We start from the raw sequence: 27,599 nt of genomic DNA on the forward strand, positions 1-27,599 counted from the left end.
TTTCTGAGTCAAACTCTTCGTCATACAGGTAATTTATATGTTTCCGTCCCCTCCTATATTCAACAGCTATCCTCTCAGAATGCTCAGTATGCCATATTGTGGCCATAATCTATCAATCGATCAAACTTCTACCAGCTCTGTTATGTGGTTCATGCTGTCAGGTCCAAGGCTAAGTTTCTTTTCCAGTCCAACTCTGAGGCCAACACTGGAGAACACCAGGATCAAAGGCATCCAGATTGACCAAGAACAAGCATAACTTTTCCTAAATGCACAAGTAACTTCACAAGAACATTGTGTTACATTGTGTTAGGCATGATAGCTTACCCAGTGTTAGCTATTTTATGAATGTACAGCAAATGTTTGTATCACTGGCTGGCTCTCCGCAAACATTGGTGTGGAGCATAACACAATGATGCTAGCATGAGCCAAAGGTTAGCAATGTTAACAGAACACCAAACAACAGACTCTGACATAACTTATCATAAGAAAGTAGTTACTATTGTTTCGTTGATTCATGACAGGTCCACAACAATAACTGCATATTTATCATTGTAACCAGGACAACAACAGTCTTTTAACCGTAAGGACAAACAACTCCTAATCTGTCCATAAACCGTATAGTGGTTGTTGTGTTGCCTAAACCAAACCAAACCAAACCAAACCATGACATGAGCTTAAAGCAGAAGTAAGTGATATATTTGTGTTAATATAAGTCTTAAATAGTTATATCTTCCAACAGCAATCACTTACATAGAGTGTTTGGACCGAAACACGGGTCTGTCAGTCACTCTGCTCTGCTCTGAGCCGAGGAGAAAACATTTATCGTATCCTACAGTTTTTATCCAATGAGGAGAGAGAACGGCATGCAGGGCTGTGTGTGCAGCCAAGGAACGCCGTGAATGTGGCGACGTAGGGACGAGGACTGTTATGGTGCGTTCAAGGAAACTCGTATTTTTCCGACCGTGAAGTCGTACCAGTTCGATCTGGTACGAGTTCACCGGTCGGAAGTTACGAGTGGCCGTTATAGTGACTTTCACCGGTAAAACAGGTCGGAAAAACACGAGTGGGTTGCCTGGAACGCTACAAAGTCGTAAGTTGTGACTTGAAGCTGTAATTTACGATTTCAAAAGCCTGCCTGGAACGCAGCATTAGCGAAAACGACCGGACCACTTACTTCTGCTTTAACTTATTACCATTACCATAAAGAGGGTTAATAATTAACCTCTTCATGCAGAGGCCATTTTTGGCAATTTCTGCCTGTTTTTGTATCACTGCAATTAAAGCTTTATAACTACAGATGTACTAATCCCACAACTATGGTTTATGGCTTAAATGAAAGAAAACATTTGTCCCTTTAATTTATACCTATAAAATATTGAATTGAGTCATTCCATAAAAAATGGGTTTCTGAAAATACAATTTTCTTTTGGAAAAAAAAAACAAGTTTGAAATTTTTGGTGTAAAGGTGATATTTCAAAATCCTAGTTATAAAACAGGTTGGATTTTACATATATGGTTCACACACTCCCTGTCCACATGTGTACCAAATTTTAGGTTGATATGTAAAACTACTGAGGCACTACAGAGTTTTTACCAAACAGTGTCCCTTGGCGATCTCCAGTGTGCCAAACCTATCCAAAATGGTCCAATTTGGCTAAAATGCACACTGCAAGATTTTAGTGAGATTTTTTTTCTTCTAACAGATAACCTTTTGGAGCCAATCACAAACTTGATGGCTTTTAGGAACACAAGTTACATAAGTAAAATGCCATTTGAAAATTCAATTTAGGGGGATGAATATATGGTATCCAAAACCCATCCAAACATGAATTTGACCTATTTTCACCTGTTTTATATTGTTATTTTGCTTTATAACTCCAGAAGTAAACATCCCACAACAATCAGTGATGGCTTAAATTAACAAGGACCTTTGAAATAGTTCATATATTGTCTTTTATTATTATTTTCATTATTACATTAAAACTTGAGGCTGTAAAAACAGACTTTTTGTGGAGACTTCTATAGATGACAGTAGCAATTGAGGCCACGCCCTCATTCGGGTGAAAACAAACTGCTGGCTTTGACTGGTGGTAAATACAAATCCTGCCGTAGTCCGTCTTGATCTAACATTAACTGGCCTGGAAACCTCCTGCAATAGCTAACGTTTGTCAGACAGACAGCAATATCACGTCGTGTTATTGAAAAAATTATAGATTTAGGGAATGTATGTCCATACAGCCTACCAGAGAATGACCCCACTCAGCGGCGAGAGAAACATGTCAATCAATTGTTGTCGTGTCCGTGAAGGTTCTCAGTCATCCAGGTCATCTTATTCTTGTGGAGTTTTAGTAAAAAAGCAACTGGACTTCTTCTCTTGCTTGAAGACATTTCACCCCTCATCCAAGAGGCTTCTTCAGTTCTGAGACCAATGCAGGAAACCCAGGTATTTAAATCATCAAAAAGACGCCACAAAGAAACACCTGAGGCAGAGAAGGAAAACAGGAAGAACGTTGTCATTTCATACGTGCCAGGTCTATCTGAGAAATTCAGGAGGGTCTTCCACAAGCACAATATCCGGGTCAATTTCAAACCGGGCCAGAACCTAAGACAGAGACTGGTCCACCCCAAGGACAAAACACCCAGGCATAAACTCAGTAATGTTGTGTATGCAGTCCAATGCAGCGAGGAGTGCTCTGACCTCTACATAGGGAAAACCAAACAGCCCCTCCACCGACGCATGGCACAACATAGAAGAGCCACCTCACTGGGACAGGACTCAGCTGTACATCTGCATCTGAAGGATAAAGGTCACTCTTTTGAGGACTCCAATGTCCTTGTTTTGGACAGGGAAGACAGATGGTTCGAGAGAGGAGTGAAAGAAGCCATCTATGTCCACTTAGAGAAACCTTCTTTAAACAGAGGTGGTGGCCTAAGACACAATCTATCTGCCACCTACAACGCTGTCTTGGGAGCTCTCCCCAGGAAGTTTAAACCCCATACACACCTGGAGACATGTGACCCCTAGTCACATGACCAACCCCCCAGTTTCGGGGGTGTGGTCATGTGACTCAAGTCTCGGGGGTGTGGTCATGTTGACTTGGTTTCACCTGAAACCAAACATAGGACCACCCACTCTGGGTTTAACGCACGCCCGTACCGCCCACGGTACGGCTCCAGAAGGTGGCGCTAGCATCAATTACTCCCGAACATTTTTAACAGCAGCCCTTAAGCATATATATTCATGTTATACATTGTTAGAAAGTTTAGATCGCCCCGATCAATTCAAGACCACCCATGATTTTTTTGGTTGCTCACAGCCCTAACAGGATTAGCAGTTAGGTCGGCTAGCCGCTAAGCTAACGTATGATGCGTACATACCTTTCAAGTCTTCCCTTTATCCACAGCTGATCTACAGCGACCATCTTATGACACAAGACCGTTTGTACAGCTTGCCAAGTACCCATGCTTGTGAAATATGAAATCCGTTTCCTTCTAACCGAAGTATTTTCCTCAATATGTCCATGTGTTTAGTCCAATGCGTAACGTAATACACGCGGATCAAAACAAAAACCGGCTCCGTTACCGCATTTTACGAGTTGCACGTCGATCTGTGATTACATGTGACTGAATGTTTACATCCGTGAGGTCTTCCTGCTTCAAACGACACCACTCAGTAGCCAATCGGTGGCGAGGATGAGCCGGGACATGTCTCGAAAGCCAATGAGGACACGTGACGATGAGACTGACAACGTGACTTTGATTGACAGCTGCTTGAGCCAATAGAAATTGTCCGTGAAATGAAGCCGTTAACCTTTTAGCCAATAGTCTGAGGTTTTCAACAGAAAAAGCTGATAAACAAACCCCCGTGTATCCGACGTGCGCGCCACCCGCTCCACCGCATAGAAATACACAATGCAGTTAGGCGTATAGTTCTATAATCCACTGCTTTTAGGGGTGCGCCCTCAACTGCGCGCCAGGAGTTTAGCGGTTGTATTTTTTTTGTTTCTTTTGGTCTTTTGACTTGAAATTTGGACTGCAGGAAGCCAAGACCTGTGGCTGTGGCCTAATTGTGTCTATAGCCTGCTGAGAGGTCCCTGAATGTCTGTACCCATGTCATTCTATAGGCAAACCTATGGGCGGGGAAACAATTTAATCATTCTAACCTTTGCCATTTTTGTCAGTAAAGTCACAGAATCAAAAAAACACCTTAACAGTAATCCTGAGAGTGTTACCTTTACAATGATACCAGGCACATCTCTGAATCTTAAACTATGTGGGATCTGTGCTGCTCACAACTTGGGCATGGCGTTATGGCAAAAAACATGAAAAATAGGGGCGTGCATTAAGAGGTTAAATACCTGGGTTTCTTGCATTAGTCTCAGAACTGAAGAAGCCTCTTGGATAAGGGGTGAAATGTCTTCAAGCAAGAGAAGAAGTCCAGTTGCTGTTTTACTAAAACTCCACAAGAATTGCTGCCGTAGTACAGCGGTTAGAACAACTATTGGGTGACCACAGTACGAAACCCATAATGTGTGTGTTTTTTTCCCTCGTACATTAGCCCACACATTATGTACATTTTTAGAACGGACCTTCAGAAATTTTCAGAATAGCGGACCTTCGGAATGGCGGTCGCCCCCCCCTGAATGGTTTACCACACAAGCACATATGGACTAGCCGGGTCCCATGGCTTGTCATTTTTGTCCATTCTTCATATGGCCTGAAGCCATAAATCTCTTCTTTTCTTGTCCCACTCTCTTAAGGGGAGTAGGGAAAATCTTTTGTTAGGTTCTTTTAAGTTGTTCAACGAACAATATACCACACAACAACTCCTCGGCATTGTGGTTTTTTGTATTAGCGCCTATGGAACACACCGAGGACTTCTCCTTTGTTTTCACAGGTGAGGGGGCGTGGCCTTTTACGTGACGTAGGGTTATGGTCTTCTATTGCTTACTTGGTGACGCTGGGAGGAGAGGCAACAAAGGAACCAGCTGGGTGTAGGATTAAGATTTGCCCAATCAGAGATGATCAGGTGATACCTTAGGGTCTCTCCTATTTAACGAAAAACATGTCACCCTCGTGACTTTGATTGACAGGCGACAAGACCTGCGCGTAGCGGATGCGCTGTCTGACGTGAGTGACATTAGCATTAGCACAGAGGGGAAAGATGACAAAATGTAGGATTATCTGGTCACGATGGATAAAATCGAACTGCGAATTAATGTCGGGCACATATTCAGCTTTAAAATGAGGGTAAGCTTGTAATTTTATTCAATGTTTTAGTGGGGGTTTGATTGATGAATGTTCGTATTTTACGGCACTCTAAAATGACTTCCGGGTTTGTTTGTTTTTTAGTGAGCAGGCTTGTTGAAAACTTTATTGGGATAAAAACTGCATTTTTGTTCTTTGCTTTTGTTTTTATGACATGGTGAAAGAAGAGGTGTAAAGATGGTACATGTTTAAATCACCTTTGTTGTTGACGTGACGTCGCTTGTGGTCTGCCGTCGTCTGATATTGATTGAGCCATTTTCAGTGACTATAAAAAAAACCATAGCACCTGGACAGTTTCATTACACCATGCCTACTTTCGTTGTATAAAAGACGCCTTTCATATGTTAATTCATTTGGGACGCCAGCGTCCCAACCACAAGGGGGCCTGAGCTAGGCCTGGGACGATAATACATTTTGCTGGACGATATATTGTCCCACAAATTATTGACGATAAACGATATTATTGACACATTTTTTTGAGAACAAATTAACCACTAATATAATAATAATATTTCATAATAATGCAAGTAGACCCTTTTACATGCAATAAACTTTTATTTCTTATGATTTTTTTTTTAATTGGAATGACAATAACTTATATAGCTACTATCCTAAATAAATAAAATAAACAAAAAATAATAAACAGTGCAGTGCAGCTCTTCTGTCCAATAACGTTACACACCTGAAGCTCCACTTTTCACAAACTAATGTGACTTCCACAGATGTAAGATTTCATCAATGAGACTAGCATTTATCTCCTAAAAACTATTAAACCAGCCGGCGGTAAACCTCTAAAAACCTGCTGATACGTTTTCTTAGTTGTTTTTTCTCCCCCAATGACAGAGGTTGACCGGCCTGTGAGCTGCTGCAGACTGTGGGAAGCCCCGCTCCTCCTGCTCGCTGCTACCACATTACCAAACGTCGGAGGAAATCTCCTAACAGGCGATATGTGGATAAACTGACCACAGACTGGGGATCTAAACTGTGACTTTCTCGCATGAAAAAATATTAAAACTTTAAAAAGTGACGTGTTAAAGTAACATTGCGGAGTTTTTCGGCCTTAAAATAATGTTTCCAGACTCATTGCAATGGTAGAAAAATGGTTAATAGGATGAATGGTGCTGCTGCTGCAGCCTGAGCCGGGTTGCGTCGGCTGAAACTGCACTATGTAACTTCCCTGCACGGGTACGAAACACTGGGGTGAAGGAAAAAATGAATGAATGAATTTGGGTGAAGGAGGACACAGGTTTATAGGATAGGACAGAGGAAGTCCAGTTACAGTAGGTGTTTGCTGTGGCTCAGCTATTGCTTATTGGATTTGTGATGTAATTCATCGTTGTTTTCTATGGAGTTTTTCCTCAGTCGATATGAGGGTCTAAGGGCAGAGGATGTTATTATGATGCCATGTAAAGCCCTTTGAGACAAACTGTTTGTGCTATACAAAATTGCCTTGCCTTGCCTTCTAAGACGACAATGTACCAATTCTTTGGCTCTAATTGCAATTTGACAGGGTTATCATCAGAGGATTATTTCTGTTTGACTACACCCTGTTCTTCCTCTTTTATCTATGTTGACTTGTATGTCAAAGATTTGGCTGCTGGTTTGGTGTCTCATTCTGTGTGGAGAGTTTCAGTTCAGCTGGTGTGGTAGGTATGTAGAGGGCGTGTCAGGATCATTAGGTGGGTGGTGCCCAAACTGTTGGATTGCTCTTGTTCTGACCCTTAGCATTCAGTGCTGGGAAATCTGAACATCAATCCTTAAGGGCCTTGGTTTTTAGAGTTCACCAGTGTTGAGTCCTGTTAGAGTGTGAAGCATGTAGGCATATGACATGGAGTTGGTCTTTTCTGGATGATATTTCTGGAGTGTGTGCATTGTATAGGTGGTGGGCTTGGCAATATGCACATCTCGTGGGTGCTGGGCCTAATATTGAGCAACAGTAGAGAGATGTAGAGCCTGCACACCAGTATGTCTCTCTAGGGTTGTATAGGTGGACATAGTGGGCAGCTCCTACCCCCTGACTGTGTGAAGGCAATGGCCTGCCTCAGGATACTGTGGTGGAGTCTTGTTTTAATGTATATGCTCATAGAAATAGACTAGACATTTGAAATAATTAAATATGCAAAAAGAGAAAAAATCCGCACACCATGAGCTCCCTTCAGAAAAATTTAATAGCGTGACGTTTCGAGCAAAACAATGTTCTTTTTCAAACTGCTGTATCAAAAAAAAAAAAAGAGCATTGTTTTGCTCGAAACGTCACGCTATTAAATTTTTCTGAAGGGAGCTCATGGTGTGCGGATTTTTTCTCTTTTTGCATTCACTCCTCGTTGATCCAGCACCCATCCCAATTGGGCCTACGATGTGCGTGTCTTTCTCTCTTTAATTTGCAAATAATTAAATATGATCTATTCTCTTACTGTACCCTAAAACCTGGTTTTTATTTAGGACAGCGTTTTAGATGATAGGTGCATTAAAACATTTGAATGTAAACAGTACTGTAAACATATGCCATCCAATACATTTTCAATCTTCCTGAAAAAAATGACAATATTTTGGAGTCATAGTCAATGAAATTTGCCAAATATCAGAATTTTATTTCAACAGAGTTTTTGAAAACATTTTGAATTCTGCTCTCATGTGAACAATTGGAGTCAATGGAAGAATGGCATTTTTAAACATGTTTCAGAAGTGAGTAAAAACATTTGGCATGATTTAGATAGGTTTGCAGAAACCAGTATCACAACAGTTATCAAAGTAAAATGAGTAAATTAGGTTAGACGCATTTTGAACTGTCATATCTGTTGCACCTTGTAGTTTGGCCTTGGTGTCTCGCTCTCTCTCCTTTTAGTCCTTGGGCCAGACCAGATACCGGTATCACTTGAGTGGGCAAAACCTTACCTATACTAAATTGTTTTTAGGGTCAGTATAAGTAAATTAAAATATGATAGCCTTTTCATAGGAGCAGCTTTTTTTTTTTCTTTCTTTTTTTTCTTCGCATTTTGTTATTTTCCCCTATAGGCCGATTGTCAGTAATTCCAAAACAACACAGACAGCCAATAACACATTAAAAGTCATCTAACACTCTTTTTGGACATAACGATCATAGTTTTTTTCATGGTCCTTCGAGCCGGAGCAAACACCCATGCTGGAAATTGGACCCATGACCCGTTCAGCAACATGATGGGAGAGAGCAAGGGGAAAGGCCACAGTGGGAGAGAATGCCTCCAAGATATCTACAAACTTAAATGGCAGGCCTCCCCAACAACCACAGGCCAGAGCAGCACCAGTATCCCAGCCTCCTGAATCTGTCCTACTGAGGCTGAAAGTGGCACAAAGGCTGTCTTTACGCTGCATGTTTCAAGTGGCCCAATTCCGATTTTTTCCTCTCAAGTGGCTCAGATCGGATCTGTAACATGAACGTGTAAACTGACCTGGACTACCTTGGCCAGTTGTCACAGGGAACATAGTGTTTCATTTTCATGGTGTCCGCGCGTCTGTTTTTGTCCAGTCTAGGCAGATCGATACGAGGGCAAGCAAGGGAGTGGTAAAACAGAGAGAGCGCACGAGACAAACACCAGATTTCGTTTGAGAAAGGCCCAAAGTTGTTAAAGTGAGACTCTCTAACAAGGACAAAACCTTTGATACCTGCTACGTCATCTTAGATGATGGATCGGAGTGGCCAATGTTGTTACCTAGCAGAATATCTGGGCTTGGAGGGAGAGCCTGAGCAACTTGAGCTTCGTACAGTGAGGCAATAGACCAAGAAAATTGAAGGAAGAACCTTAGATTATCCACTGCCTCAAGCCCTGAGAAAAAAATACTTAATTGACAGGGCTTTCACATCCACCACCTTTTGTTCACATTTTGTTGATCTGCGCTCATCATTGTTCAGTTACCAAAATAAAGGACTGAACTGATATCTGGATCCAGTGTTTTAATGTGCACACCACATGGTTGTTCTGTGAGCCTTTTGCTGAACCTCTGTAGCCTGTGATTGACACGTGGGACTGACCTGGACTACCTTGGCCAGTTGCCACAGGGAATATAGTGTTTCATTTTCATGGTGTCCGCGCGTCTGTTTTTGTCCAGTCTAGGCAGATAGATACGAGGGCAAGCAAGGGAGTGGTAAAACAGAGAGCGTGTGAGACAAACACCAGATTTCGTTTGTGAAAGGCCCAAAGTTGTTAAAGTGAGACTCTCTAACAAGGACAAAACCTTTGATACCTGCTACGTCATCTTAGATGATGGATCGGAGTGCACAATGTTGTTACCTGGTACAGCAGAATATCTGGGCTTGGAGGGAGAGCCTGAGCAACTTGAGCTTCGTACAGTGAGGCAACAGGCCAAGAAACTTGAAGGAAGAACCTTAGATTATCCACTGCCTCAAGCCCTGAGAAAAAAATACTAAGATGATTTCCAGGGAAGGCACTTTTTTCATTTTTGAACAGCAAGAGTCTATTACTTTAAGAGGTGATAAATACTATAAAGCTGCCAGTCATCAAGGTCTATCATATCAAAACTTAATCTAGGGGTGTATAGGAATAAAAAAATCACAACTAGAATTTGCCCTCCCGGGTGATACCGATATGTGAAATGTTGGGTCTTGGCCCAAGGACTATTTCCCCTGCTGTTAAACCGGCCTGCCCTCCCTGCCCTCCCTGCCCTCCCTGCCCATGACCCAGTCTGCCATCCAGTACTCCCATTAAGCTGGCCTGCCCTCCCTGCTTTTCCTGCCCACCAGAAGCTGCCTTCATCAGCTCTTGATAACCATTTCCATGTTTTCCCATATTCCACATTGTAAACTGTTTTCTTGTCTGTATACAACATCTATTGCACATCTGCCCATCCTGGGTGAGGGATCCCTCCTCTGTTGCTCACCCTGAGGTTTTTCTAATTTTTTTTTCCTGTTACAGGGGATTTCTTGGGGCATCGTTTAATCCGGTGTGTAGAGCAGGCGCCCCATTGGCAGAGGCTTCAGTTTTCACTGCTGCTCGCCTCGGTTCAACCGCATCTGGCAGCCCTTTGCTGCATGTTATTCCCCCTCTCTCTGCCTCCCCATTTTCTGTCTCTCTCAACTAATAATAAACTAATAAACTGTTTGTAAAAACAGGCTATACAAATAAAATTGCCTTGCCTTGTCTTAACCGATAAAGTGTGAAGATGGAATTTAATCCAGTGCAAAAACACATTTCAATGAACTAGAAGGTGTCACCTTTCAAATGATGTCTCATACATGCATTTGGGCCCCACATATTTTCATCAAATGTTTAGCTGTGTATTTACTGAATTTACTCTCATTCCCTAACTTCTTACATCAAACTGACCTGACTGGAGCCAGGCTGCAGTATCTGAAGTGTAACAATGTGTTTAATAGCTTTTCTGAACCAGGGATAGAAAAAAACATAAATTACAGGGTTCAGGCAAGAGTTGAAATATAACAGCCAACTTTCAATGGCTGCATTTGATGACCCCACCAAGTTGTCTACAGCTGCAAGAGTAAGGCAATAATATGGACAGGAGCACAGAATAAACACAACAACTACAATACCCAGAGTCCTCGCTGCTTTGATTTCAGACTTCTTGCTTTTTATATTTTCTGAACGCTTAAGTGTGACAGCTGCAATGTGAGAGCGCATGGCACGAGCCTGAGACACAGCCACCACAAATACTCTCAGATACAGAAGTGTGATGACTGAAATGGGGCCTAAAAAGGTCACAATAAGGTCAACAATTCCATCAGCTTCATTACTTATGACCACACACTCTCCATGACAGACTCTATACCTGTCTGGTTTTTTTAAGAAATCTCTCATTATCCAACTACTGTGAACAGCAGCAAACATCCAACACAGACAAACACAGAGTTGAACTCTTCTCAGAGTAACTTTGGTGAAGTAAAACATGGGGTCACAAATTGCCACATAGCGGTCAACTGATATGAGAATCATGTTTCCTACTGAAACACCGACAATGAGGAAAGCTAAAAAGTAAATCACAGCACACATAACATCACCCAGGATCCAGCAGCCTCGCATGAGAAGGATTTCAGACGGCATCTGCATCAAACCAACAAGGAAGTCTGCAACAGCCAGAGAGAGGAGGAGGAGGTTGGTGGTGGTGTGGAGCTGTCTGAAAAGAGAGAATATAAACAGTGAGCACACATGTTACATGCAGCAGTTGTTAGAATAAGTGTTAAAAGCAGTCAGATGATCTGTACTGCAATAATATACATAAATACATAAAAGCATTACAGTTGTAAGAACATTTTCATAACCAGTGTCTATTCATCACAACCCCAGACAAGAAAGCATTGTTTGCATGTATCATTCATCGTTTAAAGAATGATCAATCATGGTTATAATTAAGTTTCAAAGTAACAATATCTGCTACTAAATAGGAATAGATGCCCAACTCAAAGCCATTATCATGAATCTAAATGGAACAAAAAGTTTCACTATGTTGCATTAATAGAACCAAAAACCATGCAGAGAAATATTATCTCTACCTGAAGTGGGAGATAGAGATGATGACCAGCAAGTTCAGAACTACAGTGAGCACAGTGATGAGGGACAGCAGACTGTAAATAAGTGTAGCCTCGGTCAGTGAGGGCATTGTGCTCCTGCAGGAGTTGTTGAGCTGGGAAAAGCAGAGTTCATCTTCCTCCAGGGCCTCCATATTCAGAGAGGAGAAGCTGCTGAGCTCTGACAGCTCTCTGTGTAAAACTGTTATTCATAGCTGATTTATATCTTTCCTTCCACTCCTTTATTCAACTATTATCCTCTCAGAATTAAGAGTATGTCATACTGTGTTCTTATCTATCAATCTATAAAGCTTCTACCAGCTCTGCTCGTGCACTTCATACAAGGCTGAGTTCTGTTTCCAGTCCAAGGCCCAAATCCAATCCACCCCCTAAAGACTCAAGCCCTGAACCCACTGACTTACTGACGTCAGCTGTAAATGGTTGAGTGAGAGTCTGTGAGGGTCCAGATGCTGTAAACAGGAATGGAACAGCACTTAACCACTTTCACGACATGTTACCTTGACAACAAAATGTTGCTGAGTCTGTCCGGTCTGGGACTGATCATTTAGCGTTTACATTCAACACACACAAGGTGTGTGAGGGACCAGGGACGTGCACATGACTATAGAGGGGCAGGGGCTCAACATCAGAAAAGGGCAGTGTACAATTTTTTCAGGCCTTAATATCAAAATAAATTAAAATAAATTACAGTTACTATTTAGTCGGTAGAGAAAGCCTGCATGCCTTCAGGACTGCAGTCAACATGCTGGACCAATTTCCCAACTTCCCGAAACAGAGTCATGACTTCTGAACTGGTGGCTAAGGCTAATATGGTATTGGGGGCACATTAACATGGCTTGCAGAAAAAAAAAATCATGTGAGTGCAAGTGCAAAATAGAAGTAGGCTAAGCCTACAGGCTACACACACAAAACCAAGAAATGACTACTGTGACTGCTACTGTGCATTACCAACAGCAGCAATATTTACAACAGCAAAGTCACAATTACCAGTAACTCAATATCTGGAAACAAATTCAAATAGTCAGTGAAATCAAGCTGAGTGCGTGATTCCTCCTGTTGCTGTTGTTGTTCACTACATTCAGGTGATGTTAGACAGAGGACGGGGTGGGGCTTAACTCTTAACAAGCAGTCAGCTAAACAAACACAAATGGGCGCTTTTCTTAAATATGACTCTTATTAAGCTCGTTGAATAAGTGGACGGCGACTTGTCAGAACCGACAAGGAAGTGATGTTGGTGGATTTATAACTCACGAGATTCGACACAAGTCGCTCCACTGTCACGTCTCATATATGTGCGGGTTATCGATGAGGCAGCAGCTTCTCTCTCTCTCTCTCTCTGGACGTGCATGTGAGGGAGCGCGCACCGCGGGGCAGCTCCCCCCCCCCCCGCCCCTCAGTGAGGGACAGAGCGGAGCAGCAGCGGACAACACACACACCAACGTATACACAATACCGTGTGTATTACAAGGAAAAGCGTACGGTAGATAACCGTGGCATTTTTACAGCGCGGTTGTTTACATCCTACGGAAGCCGAGAACGGCCAGGTCCGTATAAATTTTTTTTATTACCGTTTTCTCGTGATAACGACTTATTATTTCGTTATCTCGAGATAACAAAGTCCGTTTTCTCGTGATAACGAATTAATTTATTTCGTTATCTCGAGATAACAAAGACCGTTTTCTCGTGATAACGAAATAATCATAGAATGTGTCGTTGACATGGTTGCCATGGTTGCCAGCAACAGGAGGCTAAGTTACTGTTCAGCTCGAGCATGGGGCAGTTAACTTTTCTACTCTAGCCTACTCACTGGTGTGATTATTGTCCACACCAGCTGTCAACAATAACTTACCAGTAAGTTACACTTAACGTTAGTTTGTATAACGTCACTGTGCTGGGTTTATTTAAGGGGCTACCGGCCGGTGGTCCCATCTATCCTGTTTCAGCTAAGCTAACGTTAGCTACTGGCTGCTGCTGCTGTCAGAAATCACAACCTTATCTCGAACCATCAGACACCTGTTGCCTGCGACCACTGACATGTAGGCTAATGTTAATTTGGCAAGACAGCAGTGTTCATGAGCTTTATCTGAGCAGCAACTAGCTAACATTACCTTAGCTGAAGCTGCCATAACGTAGTCTACTCTCATGTGTTTATGCTAACCTGTAGCCCCTTAAATAAACCCAGCTCAGTAAACAAACTAACGTTAAGTGTAACTTACCGGGTACTTCATTGTTGACAGCTCCTCAGAGCAGACTAACGTTAGTGGCAGCTCTTGAAGGCTGAAATCAGGATGATGTGATCACATTAATCAGCTCACTGATTTGAGTTCTACACATGGTTCTGGGCAATTATCCCACGAAAAACATCTCTTCTTAGATCTGTAGATGTGTAGTGTTTCCAACAGACTCGCTTTAGTAGCCTCCTGCTAACGAACATACAGCGGCTAACCAGCCCATGGATGTATTATATAAACCGTCTTTGATTATATTAACCCCGTAAACAGAAGCGATTGCACCGGGGAAACATGTTGCTAGGCAACCATGTCAACGACACATTCTATGATTATTTCGTTATCACGAGAAAACGGTCTTTGTTATCTCGAGATAACGAAATAAATTAATTCGTTATCACGAGAAAACGGACTTTGTTATCTCGAGATAACGAAATAATAAGTCGTTATCACGAGAAAACGATAATAAAAAAAATATTATGGACGTGGCCGTTCTCGGCTTCCGTAACATCCTCATGCACAACAGGAATGCATTTATTGAAAAAAAAAAAAAAAAAACATAAAAAAGGGCACTTTTTAATACGAGGCAAAAAGGGCAGGGGCTCAAGCACCCTTTGGGCCCTATGTGTGCACGTGCCTGTGAGGGACAGACTAAAAAAACAAATGTTCTTGTATCAGATCTGACCAGATCATCATCAATAATTACAAACGACACACAGTTGTGACAAGCAACGTTACTGTCAGTAAGCTTCTTATTTTATTTTTTCTTCCATTAACAATAAAGTAACCTGGAAGCTCTCTCCGTCTACATGTGTTTATTTACTTTTTGTTAAAGGGACAACGAGGAGTTTCTATTTGGTTATTAAAAAGTCTCACGTTAATGTGGATGAATCTATGCTACCCACACTTGTTAATGGGTCCATTTTCGATAAACATATCGTTTTGTCTCTATCGTTATTTTGTTATTATGAGTGGTGGTGGAAATGCTGGTCGAGCCGACCAGCGTTTTTTACTTCCGGTTTCGTGGCGAGTCATGTTAATAACGCCGCCGAATTGCCCTTTATGGTCGGAACTACGACGGTATCTGAACCTCTTTGAACCTCTGACTTTAATTCTTGATGAATGAAAATATGAGTCCGTCTTGCGCCGGTCAAAGAATTTCACGGTGCGCGCGGAGGCTCATAAATGTAGTGTGAAAACGCTTCCCTTTTCCAAAACTCCTCATTGTCCCTTTAAAACACTCGTGTTCCAACAGCATCCCCAGTATTTTACTCCGCAACACTATGAACTATGGGTAATTTCCTTACCCAAAGTCAGCATCATATGCTGCAGCATCGAAGTACAGTGGGTACTAGTTTCATTTGGACGATTTCACGTGAGATTCACGCGTGAGTCACGGGAGAGTCACACAGATTTTTTGTAGAGGAGTAATTGTGTTTTCACCAGAAGCTGCAATGTGCCCAAACAACCGACAGGTGGCATCTGTGAAACATTCAATAACTGGGTCGGGTCGGACCACGGGCTTCTTTTTTTCCACTTCTTCCTCACAGGAGAAATGAGGTGTGCGCTGCGCGGGGACAGCTCTCCATTCCAACACACCTCCACTTCGACACCCCGCTGTTCCAAAATACCCCCACTTCGAAACACAGCTGTTCCGACACCCTCCCCCCCGCAGCTGTCCAATGTCCAAGGTGCTGAACCGCGTGAAGTTGTTTACATTCTGTTTTGCGGCTTGTCTGTGAAACGTGCGCTGCTCAGGGACTGGGGAAATCTGTCCCACTTGCTTTCTCCCCGTCTCCGTTGTTGGAGATCTCCACACAGTAATAGAATAGAAATACACTCCCCCCCCCCCCCCCCCCCCCCCTGCTCCGCTCGAGCGCGGCTGAACCCGGCTTGAGCTCACACGGGCGCGAGGCTGCTGCAGCCGCCGCTCGTGCTGACAGCTGACTGAGGGAGATGCTTTGGTTGGGCTTATAGTCCATGAGCCAAGACCCCAAAATTGGCCTCCCGCAATCGAACGGGTGGGCAATTTCTAGTTTGTTTTTTTGACTTGGTAGACATCTCTAGTGAACAGTTTGGCATGATAACCATTGCAAACAGGTAGCTTAGTGGTGGTTATCATGTGTTGAATAGGTGGACCGGTAGAGTGGAAACTTGAAAACTGTGTATAGCGCTTGTTCGGTATTATGCTGTTTGTTGACCACTCAGTGTGCCTAAATCACTTCAAGGATGTTTTTCCCTTTTATCAAGACCCTCCTGTAATAATAACAGACTCACCTCAGGAATATGTGAATGAAAATGTGATAAAAATTAGAACGTTTTTAGAGTGTTTTACTTTTCATGCAATAACAAGAACAAACAAATATTTTTTTACACAATTAAAATCAACTATAGAGCTTGCTCCTTCTGTCACAAATAATGTGGAGCATACTGCCAGTACAGTATTTCAAGTGTCCCTCTGTCAATGACCTACGCCTGGCTAACAGCCTGAACGAGTTCTACTGCTGCTTTGAAAGACAATGGGACAGACCTGATATCCCCCACACCTCCAACCACCAGCCATCGATCAGCAACAGCTCCTCCACACCTGGATCACCTACACAGCCCCACACCCAAGTGCCACCCCCCCCCTCTCTCCATCATAGAAATCAAATCAAATCAAAGAAGGAGAGGTGAAGAGACTGTTTAAACGGCTGAACCCGTGCAAAGCTGCAGGCCCAAACTCTAGCCGTTTTCCTACTAACATCAGCGGGTCGACGCAGGTTTTTTAAATGCGGGTCGACCTGCTAACAATCGGCATTTGGCTCCTTTCCCATTGGCCAAAATGAGCCGGGTCTGTCTGTCTAACCCCTGCATAAACCAGTCGCCCCGCTTTCATTCGCAGTGCGAGAAACACCGTGTCATGCCCCAGCTGCCCGCCACGGAGGACAGCGAGTCTGCCGCGGCCGCCTTATGATGGACGTCCGCGGCACAACATGTCAGTTAAACAGACTGTCGCTTCTTTTTTTTCAATCTTTTTTGGTCAGTGTTCTTTGATCTTCAAATCCCAGTCTTGAATGCAAGCAGAGCTTTGTTTTGGTAGCCTACGTGAGACGCGACTGGTGCGATGATGTGGCATCACGTAACGCCCAATGTCATCACATAAATTATCGGGTCTGGTGTTCCCACTGCAAGCCGATCAGAGCCGAGCCGATTGAAGGCGATTTTAACCCGCATCGCTTGCCGAGTCATTTGACACAGGTCGACGGGGGGGCATACATCAGTCCGACTGAAAAGTCCGACGGCTCATTTCTCCGACTACCCATTCTACAGTGTTAAGGTTAGGTTTAGGGTAAGGTTAAGGGTTAGGGCTACTTAAGTCGGAGAAATGGGAGGTCGGACTAATGGACGCAAAAATAAAGAAATGTATGGTCGGAGAAATGGGTAGTCAGACAGACGTCCCGGGTTGACGCGGGTCGGTGCGTTTGTGGGTTTAAACAGGTTTTTTGGCCAGTGGGAAAGGGGTATAAGTCTCCCCCTCCACCCTGAAGCACTGAGCCAATCAGCTGTCTCTGGTGTTCACACACATTTTTAACACCTCACTGGAGAACTGTCATGTGCCAGCTTGCTTCAAGGCCTCAGCCATTGTTCCAGTTCCCAAAAAGACAAGGCTCACAGGCCTTAATGACTACAGACCCGTTGCTCTGACTTCTGTGGTCATGAAGACTTTTGAGTGCCTCGTCTTGACCCACCTTAAGGACATTACAGTTCACCTACAGAGCCAACAGATCTGTAGATGATGCTGTAAACATGGCCCTCCACTAGCACCTGGACTCCCCAGGATCCTACGCCAGGATACAGTTTGTGGACTTCAGCTCTGCCTTCAATACGATCATCCCAGCTCTGCTCCGTGACAAGCTCTCCCAGCTTAATGTGCCTGACTCCATGTGCAGGTGGATTACGGACTTCCTGACAGACAGACGGTAGTTCATGAGGCTGGGGAAGCATGTCTCTGACACCCGGACCATCAGCACTGGATCCCCCCCAAGGTTGCGTCCTTTCTCCTCTGCTGTTCTCCCTGTACACCAACAGCTGCACATCTGGACACCAGTCTGTCAAGCTCCTGAAATTTGCTGACACCACCCTCATCTGCCTCATCTCTGATGGGGACGAGTCGGCCTACAGCAGTGAGACGGACCCTCTGGTGTCATGGTGCAACATGAACAACCTGGAGCTGAACGCTCTGAAGACAGTGGAGATGATAGTGGACTTCAGAAAGGACCAAGCAGCCATCCCCCCTGTCATCCTCTGTGACTCTACAGCGACCCTGGTTGAGTCCTTCTGCTTCCTGGGCACCACCATCTCCCAGGAGCTCCAATGGGAGCAGAACATCAGCTCCCTCACCAAGAAGCCTCAGCAGCTGAAGAAGTTTCACCTCCCTGTGAAGATGCTGGTGAACTTTTACACTGCCACCACTGAATCCATCCTCACATCCTCCATGTCAGTCTGGTGTGCTGCAGCTACAGCCAGAGACAAGGCCAAACTGCAGCGTGTCATTCACTCTGCCCAGAGGGTGATCGGCTGCAGCCTCCCATCTCTTCAAGAGCTGTACATCTCCAGGACCCGGAGACCAGAGCCAGAATAGTTGCTGACCCCTCTCACCCTGGACACAAACTCTTCCAGCCCCACCCCTCTGGCAAAAGGCTCCAGTCCATCCGGACCAGGACCTCACGCCACAAGAACAGTTTCTTCCTCTCTGCAGTCAGCCTAATGAACAATGCCCCAGTTCCCCCTAAATAACCCTAAACCTATGGATGTAATATGCTATAATGTTAATGTCATCTTTACTCACTACATCTTAGCCTTCTTAACCTTGGATGTATATATAAACCATTAAAAATGTTACCTGTATAATGTGATTTCACAAAAGTCCTCTGCTACTTCCTGCTAACAGCAGTATTAAAGCTGATTTTCCCCCTCGCTCCCTCATGCACCCAGTGGAATTAGCGCCAACTAGTGGTGCAGACAAATATTATCTACAGGGCCTTTCTGCAACTGCAAAGGCGCTCTAAATCATCAGTAGTGGCACACAAATTATGAAATGTGCAACATTGGAGAATGGCCATAATTGGTGTATATGGCATTTTATGGTCAAAATAGTGAATGCATGATAAATATTGTTAAGCTACTCTTGTGCGAAGGTTATCATACCAATTAATAATCTGGACATATATAGGAATAATAAAATAGCAACAAGAATTTGCCCACCCTTTCGATTGCGATTGGTGGTCTGGCTCATGGACTATTAGGCAATGAAGAAAGGAGTTGGTTAAGTTTAGTAAAAAGACCAGGTAGAGGCTAGACAGGCCAGAAGCATAATAAACATTAGGCTATATGTCATTAATATGACTATTTGCTTGTTTTGCAGTTAATTATGCACATGATCCGTTTGACCCCAAAAAGGAAAAAAGGATCAATGCACACTGCGCACTGGGGGTTTCCCCCAAATAGCCTTTTCGGAATAGCGGGGTCTTTAGAAAAAATAGAAAACCCCGCTATTACGATGAATGGAAGTCTATTGTCGGAAAGGCGGGGCTTCAGAAAGGCGGGGTGTAACCGCGCTGCGCTGCGGTCACCTCGCTTCTCTCTGACGTGTCGGTGCTCTGTTTGTGATTTGTCTGCTGCCTTGAATCCGCCCTTTATACGTGCGCGTTCACAGATTCACAGTAAGACAAACCAGGGTTGAGTTACCGAGTTGATAACCAGCGTCGTGGTACCGCTGATCCGGAGTGACAGTGTTGTGAAAATCGCTATGAACTGGTGCTCTGGTTTTTAGGTGCTCTGCAATCTCAAAGAAAATGGATTGATTGATTTTTACTAAACAAAATGAAACAAAAACAATATTATATTAATATATTGTTGTAACATAATCCAGGGGAAAAAAGGCTTACAAACATGGACCAAAACGGCTCAGTAATACGCACTACACATCTTATGAACGTGATGTAAAGTAATAACTTTATTTTTTATATATATTTTTTAAATGCAACCTCTAAAACTAGAATGAAAAATATTTTACTAGGTTCCACCTTCTCGGCTCTATTGAAAGTAATGAGTTTAATAGACATATTAGCAATGACCAATAGGTGTGATTGTAATAATTGCTTTGACGACAGCTGGACACAATGTAACACATTAGCGACACATTAACATCCTCTTTATTCTCTGACCAATGGGTGTGTTTGTGGATACTTCACTCAAGTACATTGTCAGACAGAAGTCCTGCCCCCCACAGTAGGCTACTTCACACAGCTGTTTGCTTTGAACAGAAAAACTACAGTAGCTCTCCTCACACTTTTCAGTTCATAGTCTAAGTGAAGAAATTTTGTCGTTTCATGTAATAAATTTCACATGTAAGGGGAGCTGAACATACAGCCTCCATTCAGAACTCCAAGACACAGGCATGCGTAAAACACAGATTGAGACCACTTCATGATGTTTAGTTTTTTTTTTAGTTCATTTTCGTTTCTTTTGGATTTTTGTGCGTATTACTGAGCCGTTTTGGTCCATGTTTGTAAGCCCTTTTCCCCCTGCATTATTTTTTCTAAAGTTGCAACAATATAGTAATATAATATAGGCCTGGCCTATATTGTTTTCGTTTCATTTCGTTAAGTAAAAATCAATCAATCCGTTTTCTTTGAAACTATGAGATTGTAGAGCAATGGGGTGCTCACCATTAGCAAATAAGTACATTACAATATCACGGAAAAGTCAATTTCCAGTAGTTCAACCCCAACCAAGTATTGAGTGCATATAGATGGACATAGTTTTCAGAAGGCCAACATTTCTATATTAAAAATGCTTAAAAAAAAAAAATTCCTTTGCAATATTTCCATTTTGGGGATACTGATTTTTAGGTCTTCACTGAATGTTAGTCATAATTATTACTATTAAAATAAACTGAATAAATAAAGACATGGGATGTTTCATTCAGTGTGTAATGGACATATAGGCCTATATAATGTGTTAGTTTCACTTTTTGAATTGAACACATTCTACATCGCGGAGGCGACGTCTTTCCACTTACTAGGGGTTCCTTCACCTCTGAAACGGGGCAGAGCTCCGTGGAAACACCTGCCTGACACAGCAACGTAGGGAACCGTGCATGTCCACGGCGCACAGCTCCACGGACATGCAGGGGGGGAAAAAACGGTGTCGCCGTCGCATCGACTGCACGCGGCTATGCGCCGCTTTAATGAGCGCGCATGTCTCGCGTCTACATTGGAGGTAGGCTGTTACCAGTATAATCAGACAACCATGAATGAGTTCGCCTCAGTTTCACGTGATTGTCACTGTCAGCCTGTTAGAAAAACATTTTACTGACCCCAGCTGAGACGCTGAGACCCCCCTCCCCAAAAAACAAAAACTCTTCGGATCTGAACGATTCACACAAGTCACCTAATTGGTCATGAAAAAAGCGAGTTTCGCTTTTCGGCGCGGTGTTTGCATCCCTGCTGTTAACAAAATCAGCATCTAATCTGTCCCTTCAAATTGTGTGTTTGGAGCAGCTGCTGACAGATGTGTATTAATGCTCCGCTCGTGAGTCCAGCCGCATCGGGTCCAGGCTGCTGGCACGGACGAAACAGCTTAGAAACTGTTTAAACGAGCGATCGTCCGCTGAGTGGATTGTTACATTCACCAGAACTTGCTGAAAATAGATATGAGACAATTTGCTCAAACTTGGAGCCAGACCCGGCCAGGCTACAGGAGAGATCAAAAATATGGAGGGGTCCAGGACCCCCAAAAGGTTGAGAACCACTGACCCTGTTGAACGTAGGCTACTGTAACCACTGTGATACAATAAAAAACAACAACATGGATCTGATTCACCGGCGTAGCGGTCCCTCTCTCCATTCACTCTCTAGCTCTCTCGACCACAGCTGCAAATTAAGTAGCCTATGGCCTATGAACAGCGCCACTCTCCATTGCAGCTACGTTGTGGTCAAACGTGGAATTATCCCAAAATCTTTTGAGCTGCATCTCAGTACGATGCTTCCACCTAGTGGCTACAATGTGACCTACAATTTCACGCAACGCGTGAATCACGCTTTCCGTGAAGGAAACGTCCAAATGAAACTAGTACCCACTGTAAGTCAGCTTCGGTGCTGACTTACGGTAAACGGGCAGAAAGGGTTCATTCACTGACTCACTGACTTGATGATATATGTATGACAAATATTCTTATTCTGTGGGTAATGGGGGCGGGACTAGATAAGCTTTTGCTTCTCCCGCTTTCCCTTTCGGCCATGTGTATTGTATTATTTGAACGAAGATGATGAAGTGTGATGATGATGATTTAAATTGACATGCCCGAAATAAACAAATTGATTGATTGATTGATTGATTGATTGATCTGACAATGGAACAGCCCTCACACACTCACGGACTTCCCGTGAACGCGACTCTAAAGCCATGGTCTATGCTTCCACGTTCCGTCGACGGCATACCTATGGCGTAAACCCGACGCCATCATTGAGCATTCGAAGTTATGCGTCGAGGGAACACGTTGCTCTGCAATTCACGTGTCAAGTGTCTTTGTGTGGTATCGGTTTCCTTGGTCTTCTTCCAGTCACAGTAAACAATGGCAACTGAAAAACAAATGCTTTTATTGCAAATGTTGAAGCGCAGGCGACGAAGAAGACGTTTGTAGAGGTGGACTGTCCGACCACTAAACCAGTCGAGGCTGAGATCGGGTGAATTTACCACACTGACGTTCTGAGCGGATCAATCACAGTCCTTGCGGTTCGCGTCACTATGCATCAACGCGACGCGGAGTCAGGATTTTTTGGAGGTGCGCGTCAGGCTATGGCATAGGGGTCCACGTCGACTAAGTAGCTATGCCGTCGCCGCGACGCAGAACCATAAACCAGGCTTAAGTCAGTGAGTTCATAAAGGGTCAGATTGGAATTGGGCCCAACTCTGAAGGCAGTTGAAAAAGTTTGACGTCTTCAAAATGGAGAACACTTTGACCATCTAAAGCAGCAGTTCCCAAACTTCTTTGGCTGCACTGCCCAATGCCCAACACAGGAGAAAAAAAAGAAAGGCAAAGGCCTGTTGGGGGGGTGGGAGGGGGGTGCAACATACTTTCAGACACTGAGTCTGTTTCCATTGGTTATGGCTACAGCAGGCAGGATAGCATTAGCTTGCCCATTGTTACCTATGACTGCACAGTGCACAGTAAATGTTTCTATATATTGGCTTTCAACCAAACCAAACCAAACCAAATCAATAGGCATCAGCTCATTTTTGTAACCATGACCATAAGGAGGTGTTGGGGCACTAATGCAGTACTTGCTTCTGTGGATTGTATCAGAGGGTCAGGACAAATTAAATAGATAGACCTCCTCCTTTAAACTGACAGTCATGTAGGTGAAGGAGGACACAGGTTTATGGGAAGTCCAGTTAGCTGTTTGCTGTAGCTCAACGTATTGCTTATTAGATTTGTGATGTAATATGTGGCCACAGTTTGTACCAATCCTTTGGGCATAATTGCATATTTGACTGGGTTATCATCAGTGGATTATCTCTGTATGGCTGCATCCTGTTCTCCTTCTTCAAAGATATGGCTGCTGGTTTTGTGTCTCATTCTGTGTGGGGAGTTTCCATTTGGCTGGTATGAAGGGGGTGTGTCAGGGTCATTAGGTGGGTGGTGCCCAAGCTGTTGGACTAGCCTTGTTCTGGCCTTTAGCAGTTAATGCTGGTTTCCCTTAACATCAATCCTAAAGGGCCTCAATTTCTGGTGTGGAGGCCATGAGAGGTCACAGCAGGTACGAAATGGAGTTTGTCTTTTCTGAATGATAGGTCAGGGGTATGTGGATTACACTCTAAATCAGGACTAGTTGGTTTTCTTTTTGGTATTAATTGAAGTGTTCCAAAGGAGATGAGTGGGGTATGCGTTTTAGTTGTATTGGTGGACATTATCTTGTAAGGGCAATGATCAGTCCAAGAATACTGTGGTGGAGCCTTGATTGGCTTGAACCATTGACAAAGCCCATATTAGTGCTATGTAGAACTAGAGTAATGTTTAGTTACCACTATTTATCATATTGTCGTGGAAATATCCTGTTATTATTAGTGGATAACAGTGGTAACAATGTTTGTTTTGGAAGTAAATAAATACAATCTATACTTTTACTGCACTCTAAAATCTGGTTCTCATTCAGGACTGAGTTTTAGATAGCATCATAATAGGTGATGGGTGACACTATGACAATGAATTCATACTAATAAGAAAGATTGTCCATGTTGCCTGATTATGAATAAGTCCCCCATCACAGGAAAATGACTGGTTTCACTCATCCCATCGTTTACTACATTAACCTGGCCTGACTGAAGCCAGGCTGCATTGTAGTGTAACAATGCGTTTAATTGATTTTTTTGAACCGGGGTAGAAAGAGACATAAATCACAGGGTTTAGACAGGAGCTGAAATACAACAGCCAAATCTTAATGGCTGTAGTGGGCAAAACGATGAAGGACAACAAACTGAAAATGAGTGAGGTCTCAGTCAGCAAGGGTATTGTCTTTCTGCAGGACTTGTTAGGCTGGGTGAATTATTTATTTATTCATTCAGAAGCCTGATTATGTAACTCTTTGACTACATCAGTCTGTCTATCAATATGTTGCACCTCATATATAATTATCTATTGACTAGTGTTTCTCAATCTTAACCAGATCAAACTGAGTCTGCAATTTTCAAATTTCTCACACAAATGATCTTACCTGTTGACAATGTTAAGTATGACTTAATGATCAAAGCAAAGTTTAATAAATAGATGACTGGCTGAAACCAGTACATAGCCTCAATATTACAAGGCTCCTTCAAACTAAACACTGATTTGTGGCTTGTTATGTTCTATAAACATGTACAGTGCAAACCTTAGGACAGGACTACTGGGTTGAAAATATCATATGCTGCCTGGAGAGGGAGCACCATGGCCATTTCTTGTGCTTTGCCAATCACTCTATATTGTAAAGTATTCATAAGTCTGTCTGTGCACCTTTGACAGGAATTAACAGCTTTTTGAGAAAGTCTTTGAAAGCTTTGTACACCTTGATTTGGCCAGTTTGTCAATAGAAGGGGTTTTCAAGAACAGCAGATAAGGTTAATTATTTTGTATCATCTACAAAGAGTCCTAGTGGTTTTAACATATTTTTCATATTTTCACATTCAAACTGATGAAGATGTTTTCTGAAGTTGTCGGTGTGTTGTCTATTTGCCTGTATTTTCTTAAATTATATTTGTGGTAGTGATGAAACTCAAGCATTACTACGCAGCATTTAACTCTTAACAGCAAGTACTTCTTAAGGAAAATATGGTTGCTGTGAACATTACTACAATATGTTTCTCAAAATATCCTGAGAGAACTTAATATTTGCTTTACAGACAATTTCATACCAGGGACAGTGTCATGGTTTCATCAATACACAGCACAGTGAGGCTTTAGCTGCAGAGGGAGGGTGGAGGGGAACAACAGTTTATACTGACGTGTCTATGAATACACTGAAAAAATCAGTCAAATTATCAAGTAGCCTGTTTGACAGATTATAATCCATCACAAATGTAATGGTATAATAAAAAAAAGTGACTATAGTATCAGATGTGACAAAAACATACTGATCCTTTGACACATTACAGGCTAGGCTTTCTGCTGCAGGAGACAGCTGGGCTTCAAATAAATTTGTATTTAACCACCATACAGTGTTTTCCCATGTTAATGTTATTAATGTTAATTCTCCATACTTTGCAGAAGTGCAGGATAAATAAGAACAATGTCACTTTCAATGACACAGAAATTATCTCAGCTTGTCTGTCACTTTCATACTTTTACATCATTTTTGCCTGACTGGAGCCAGGCTGCAGTATCTGAAGTGTAATAATGTTTTTAATGGCTTTTCGGAACCAGGGGTAGAAAAAAACATATATCACAGGGTTCAGACAGGAGTTGAAATACAACAACCAAGTCTCAGTGGCTGTAGATGATGTCCCTACTGAGCTGTTCACAATTGCAATAGCAACAATATAATATGGACAGCAGCACAGAAGAAACACTACTATTACAATACCCAGAGTCCTCGCTGCTTTTAGTTCAGATTTCTTACTTTTTATAGTCTCTGAATGCTGAAGTGTGACAGCTACAATGTGAGAGCGCATGGCACGAGCCTGAGACACAGCCACCACAAATACTCTCAGATACAAAATTGTAATGACGAGAATGGGGCCTAAAAAGGTCACAACAAGATCAACAATTCCTTCAGCAGGATCACTTATTACTACACACTCTCCATGACAGACTCTATACCTCTCTGGGTGTTTGAGGAAATCCCTCATCATCCAACTACTGTGCACAGCAGAAAACATCCAACACAGACAAACACAGAGTTGAACTCTCCTCAGAGTAACTTTGGTGGAGTAAAACATGGGGTCACAAATTGCTGCATAGCGATCAACTGATATAAGAACCATGCTTCCAACTGAAACACTGACAACAAGGAAACTTAAAAAATAAATCGCAGCACACATAGCATCACCCAGGATCCAGCAGCTCTGCATGAGGAGGATTTCAGATGGCATCTGCATCAAACCAACAAGGAAGTCTGCAACAGCCAGAGAGAGGAGGAGGAGATTGGTGGTGGTGTGGAGCTGCCTAAAAAGAGAAAATATCAACAATGAGCACACTGTTATATGCATCAGTTGTGAAATAAATGTTAATATGTTGAAACACATCAGTGTTAAAACTGTAAAAGCATGTTCAAATGACTAGATTGAATTCAACAAGATAACACTATTTCTGTGAATTCTTCAACCCAGTAACCTAAATGTCACATTATGTTGCATGGAAGAAACAAAAATATAAACATTTTGTACATCATTCTGAGAAATATGTATCTCTGCCTGAAATGGGAGAAAGAGGTGATGAGCTGCCTGAAAAGAGAGAATATCAAAAAACTGTGTCATTACAGTTGTAAGAACATTTTCAAATAAGCAACTCTAACTGAAACCTGTAAATCATAAACATTTTCATCATTAGTTAAAATCTCACAGTATGATGCACAGCATGAACGAAAAAACAGACATTTTGTAGGCCATGTAGAGAAATATTATCTCTGCCTGAAGTGGGAGATAGAGATGATGACCAGCAGGTTCAGAACCACAGTGAGCACAATGATGAGGGACAGCAGCGTGTAAATGAGTGTAGCCTCAGTTGGAGAGGGTGCCGTCCTCCTGCAGGAATTGTTGAGCTCTGGGAAGCAGAGTTCATCTTCCTCCAGAACGTCCATGTTCAGAGAGAGGAGAAGCTGCTGAGCTCTGACAGCTTTCTCAAAGCTTTCTTTGTCATGCAGATCATTTCTTTCTTTCTTCCTCCCCTCCCATATTTAAATTTTAACTATTCAGAAGCCTGATTACATCACACCGTATTAGTCTGTATATGCTCCAATCAAAGGCGAGTGACTAATTTGCAGGTGTTGCTCAATACAAGATCAAACTAAATTTCCAATTTCAAACTGGTCACAGTCACAACCCCA

General features: G+C 42.8%; 2 protein-coding genes across 2 annotated transcripts; both read right to left on the reverse strand.

Annotated features, from left to right (window-relative positions):
* Positions 1-10,574: 10,574 nt before the first annotated feature.
* Positions 10,575-11,940, reverse strand: LOC146959522 (trace amine-associated receptor 13c-like). The gene is made up of 2 exons (XM_085772979.1): positions 11,771-11,940; positions 10,575-11,394 (listed from the first exon to the last, which is right to left on the reverse strand). Exons 1-2 carry the CDS (start codon positions 11,938-11,940, stop codon positions 10,575-10,577), a joined length of 990 nt encoding a protein of 329 aa, XP_085629105.1.
* Positions 11,941-25,899: 13,959 nt separating this feature from the next.
* On the reverse strand, positions 25,900-27,353 carry LOC146959523 (trace amine-associated receptor 13c-like). Its single transcript, XM_085772980.1, has 2 exons — positions 27,184-27,353; positions 25,900-26,719 (listed from the first exon to the last, which is right to left on the reverse strand). The coding sequence occupies exons 1-2, from the start codon at positions 27,351-27,353 to the stop codon at positions 25,900-25,902; spliced, it is 990 nt and encodes a 329-aa protein (XP_085629106.1).
* Between the last annotated feature and the right edge of the window lie 246 nt (positions 27,354-27,599).

Source organism: Trachurus japonicus, unplaced genomic scaffold (genome assembly GCF_045865225.1).
Source record: "Trachurus japonicus isolate A0001 unplaced genomic scaffold, Traja_1.0 AP031210.1".
NCBI lineage: Eukaryota > Metazoa > Chordata > Actinopteri > Carangiformes > Carangidae > Trachurus > Trachurus japonicus.

Coding starts and splice junctions, on each gene's coding strand:
- LOC146959523 (XM_085772980.1), bottom strand. CDS start 27,353: ATGGACGTTCTGGAGGAAGATGAACTCTGCTTCCCAGAGCTCAACAAT. Junction 26,720..27,183: donor ATCTCTATCTCCCACTTCAG/GCAGAGATAATA, acceptor TTCTCTTTTTAG/GCAGCTCCACACCACCACCA.
- LOC146959522 (XM_085772979.1), bottom strand. CDS start 11,940: ATGGAGGCCCTGGAGGAAGATGAACTCTGCTTTTCCCAGCTCAACAAC. Junction 11,395..11,770: donor ATCTCTATCTCCCACTTCAG/GTAGAGATAATA, acceptor CTCTCTTTTCAG/ACAGCTCCACACCACCACCA.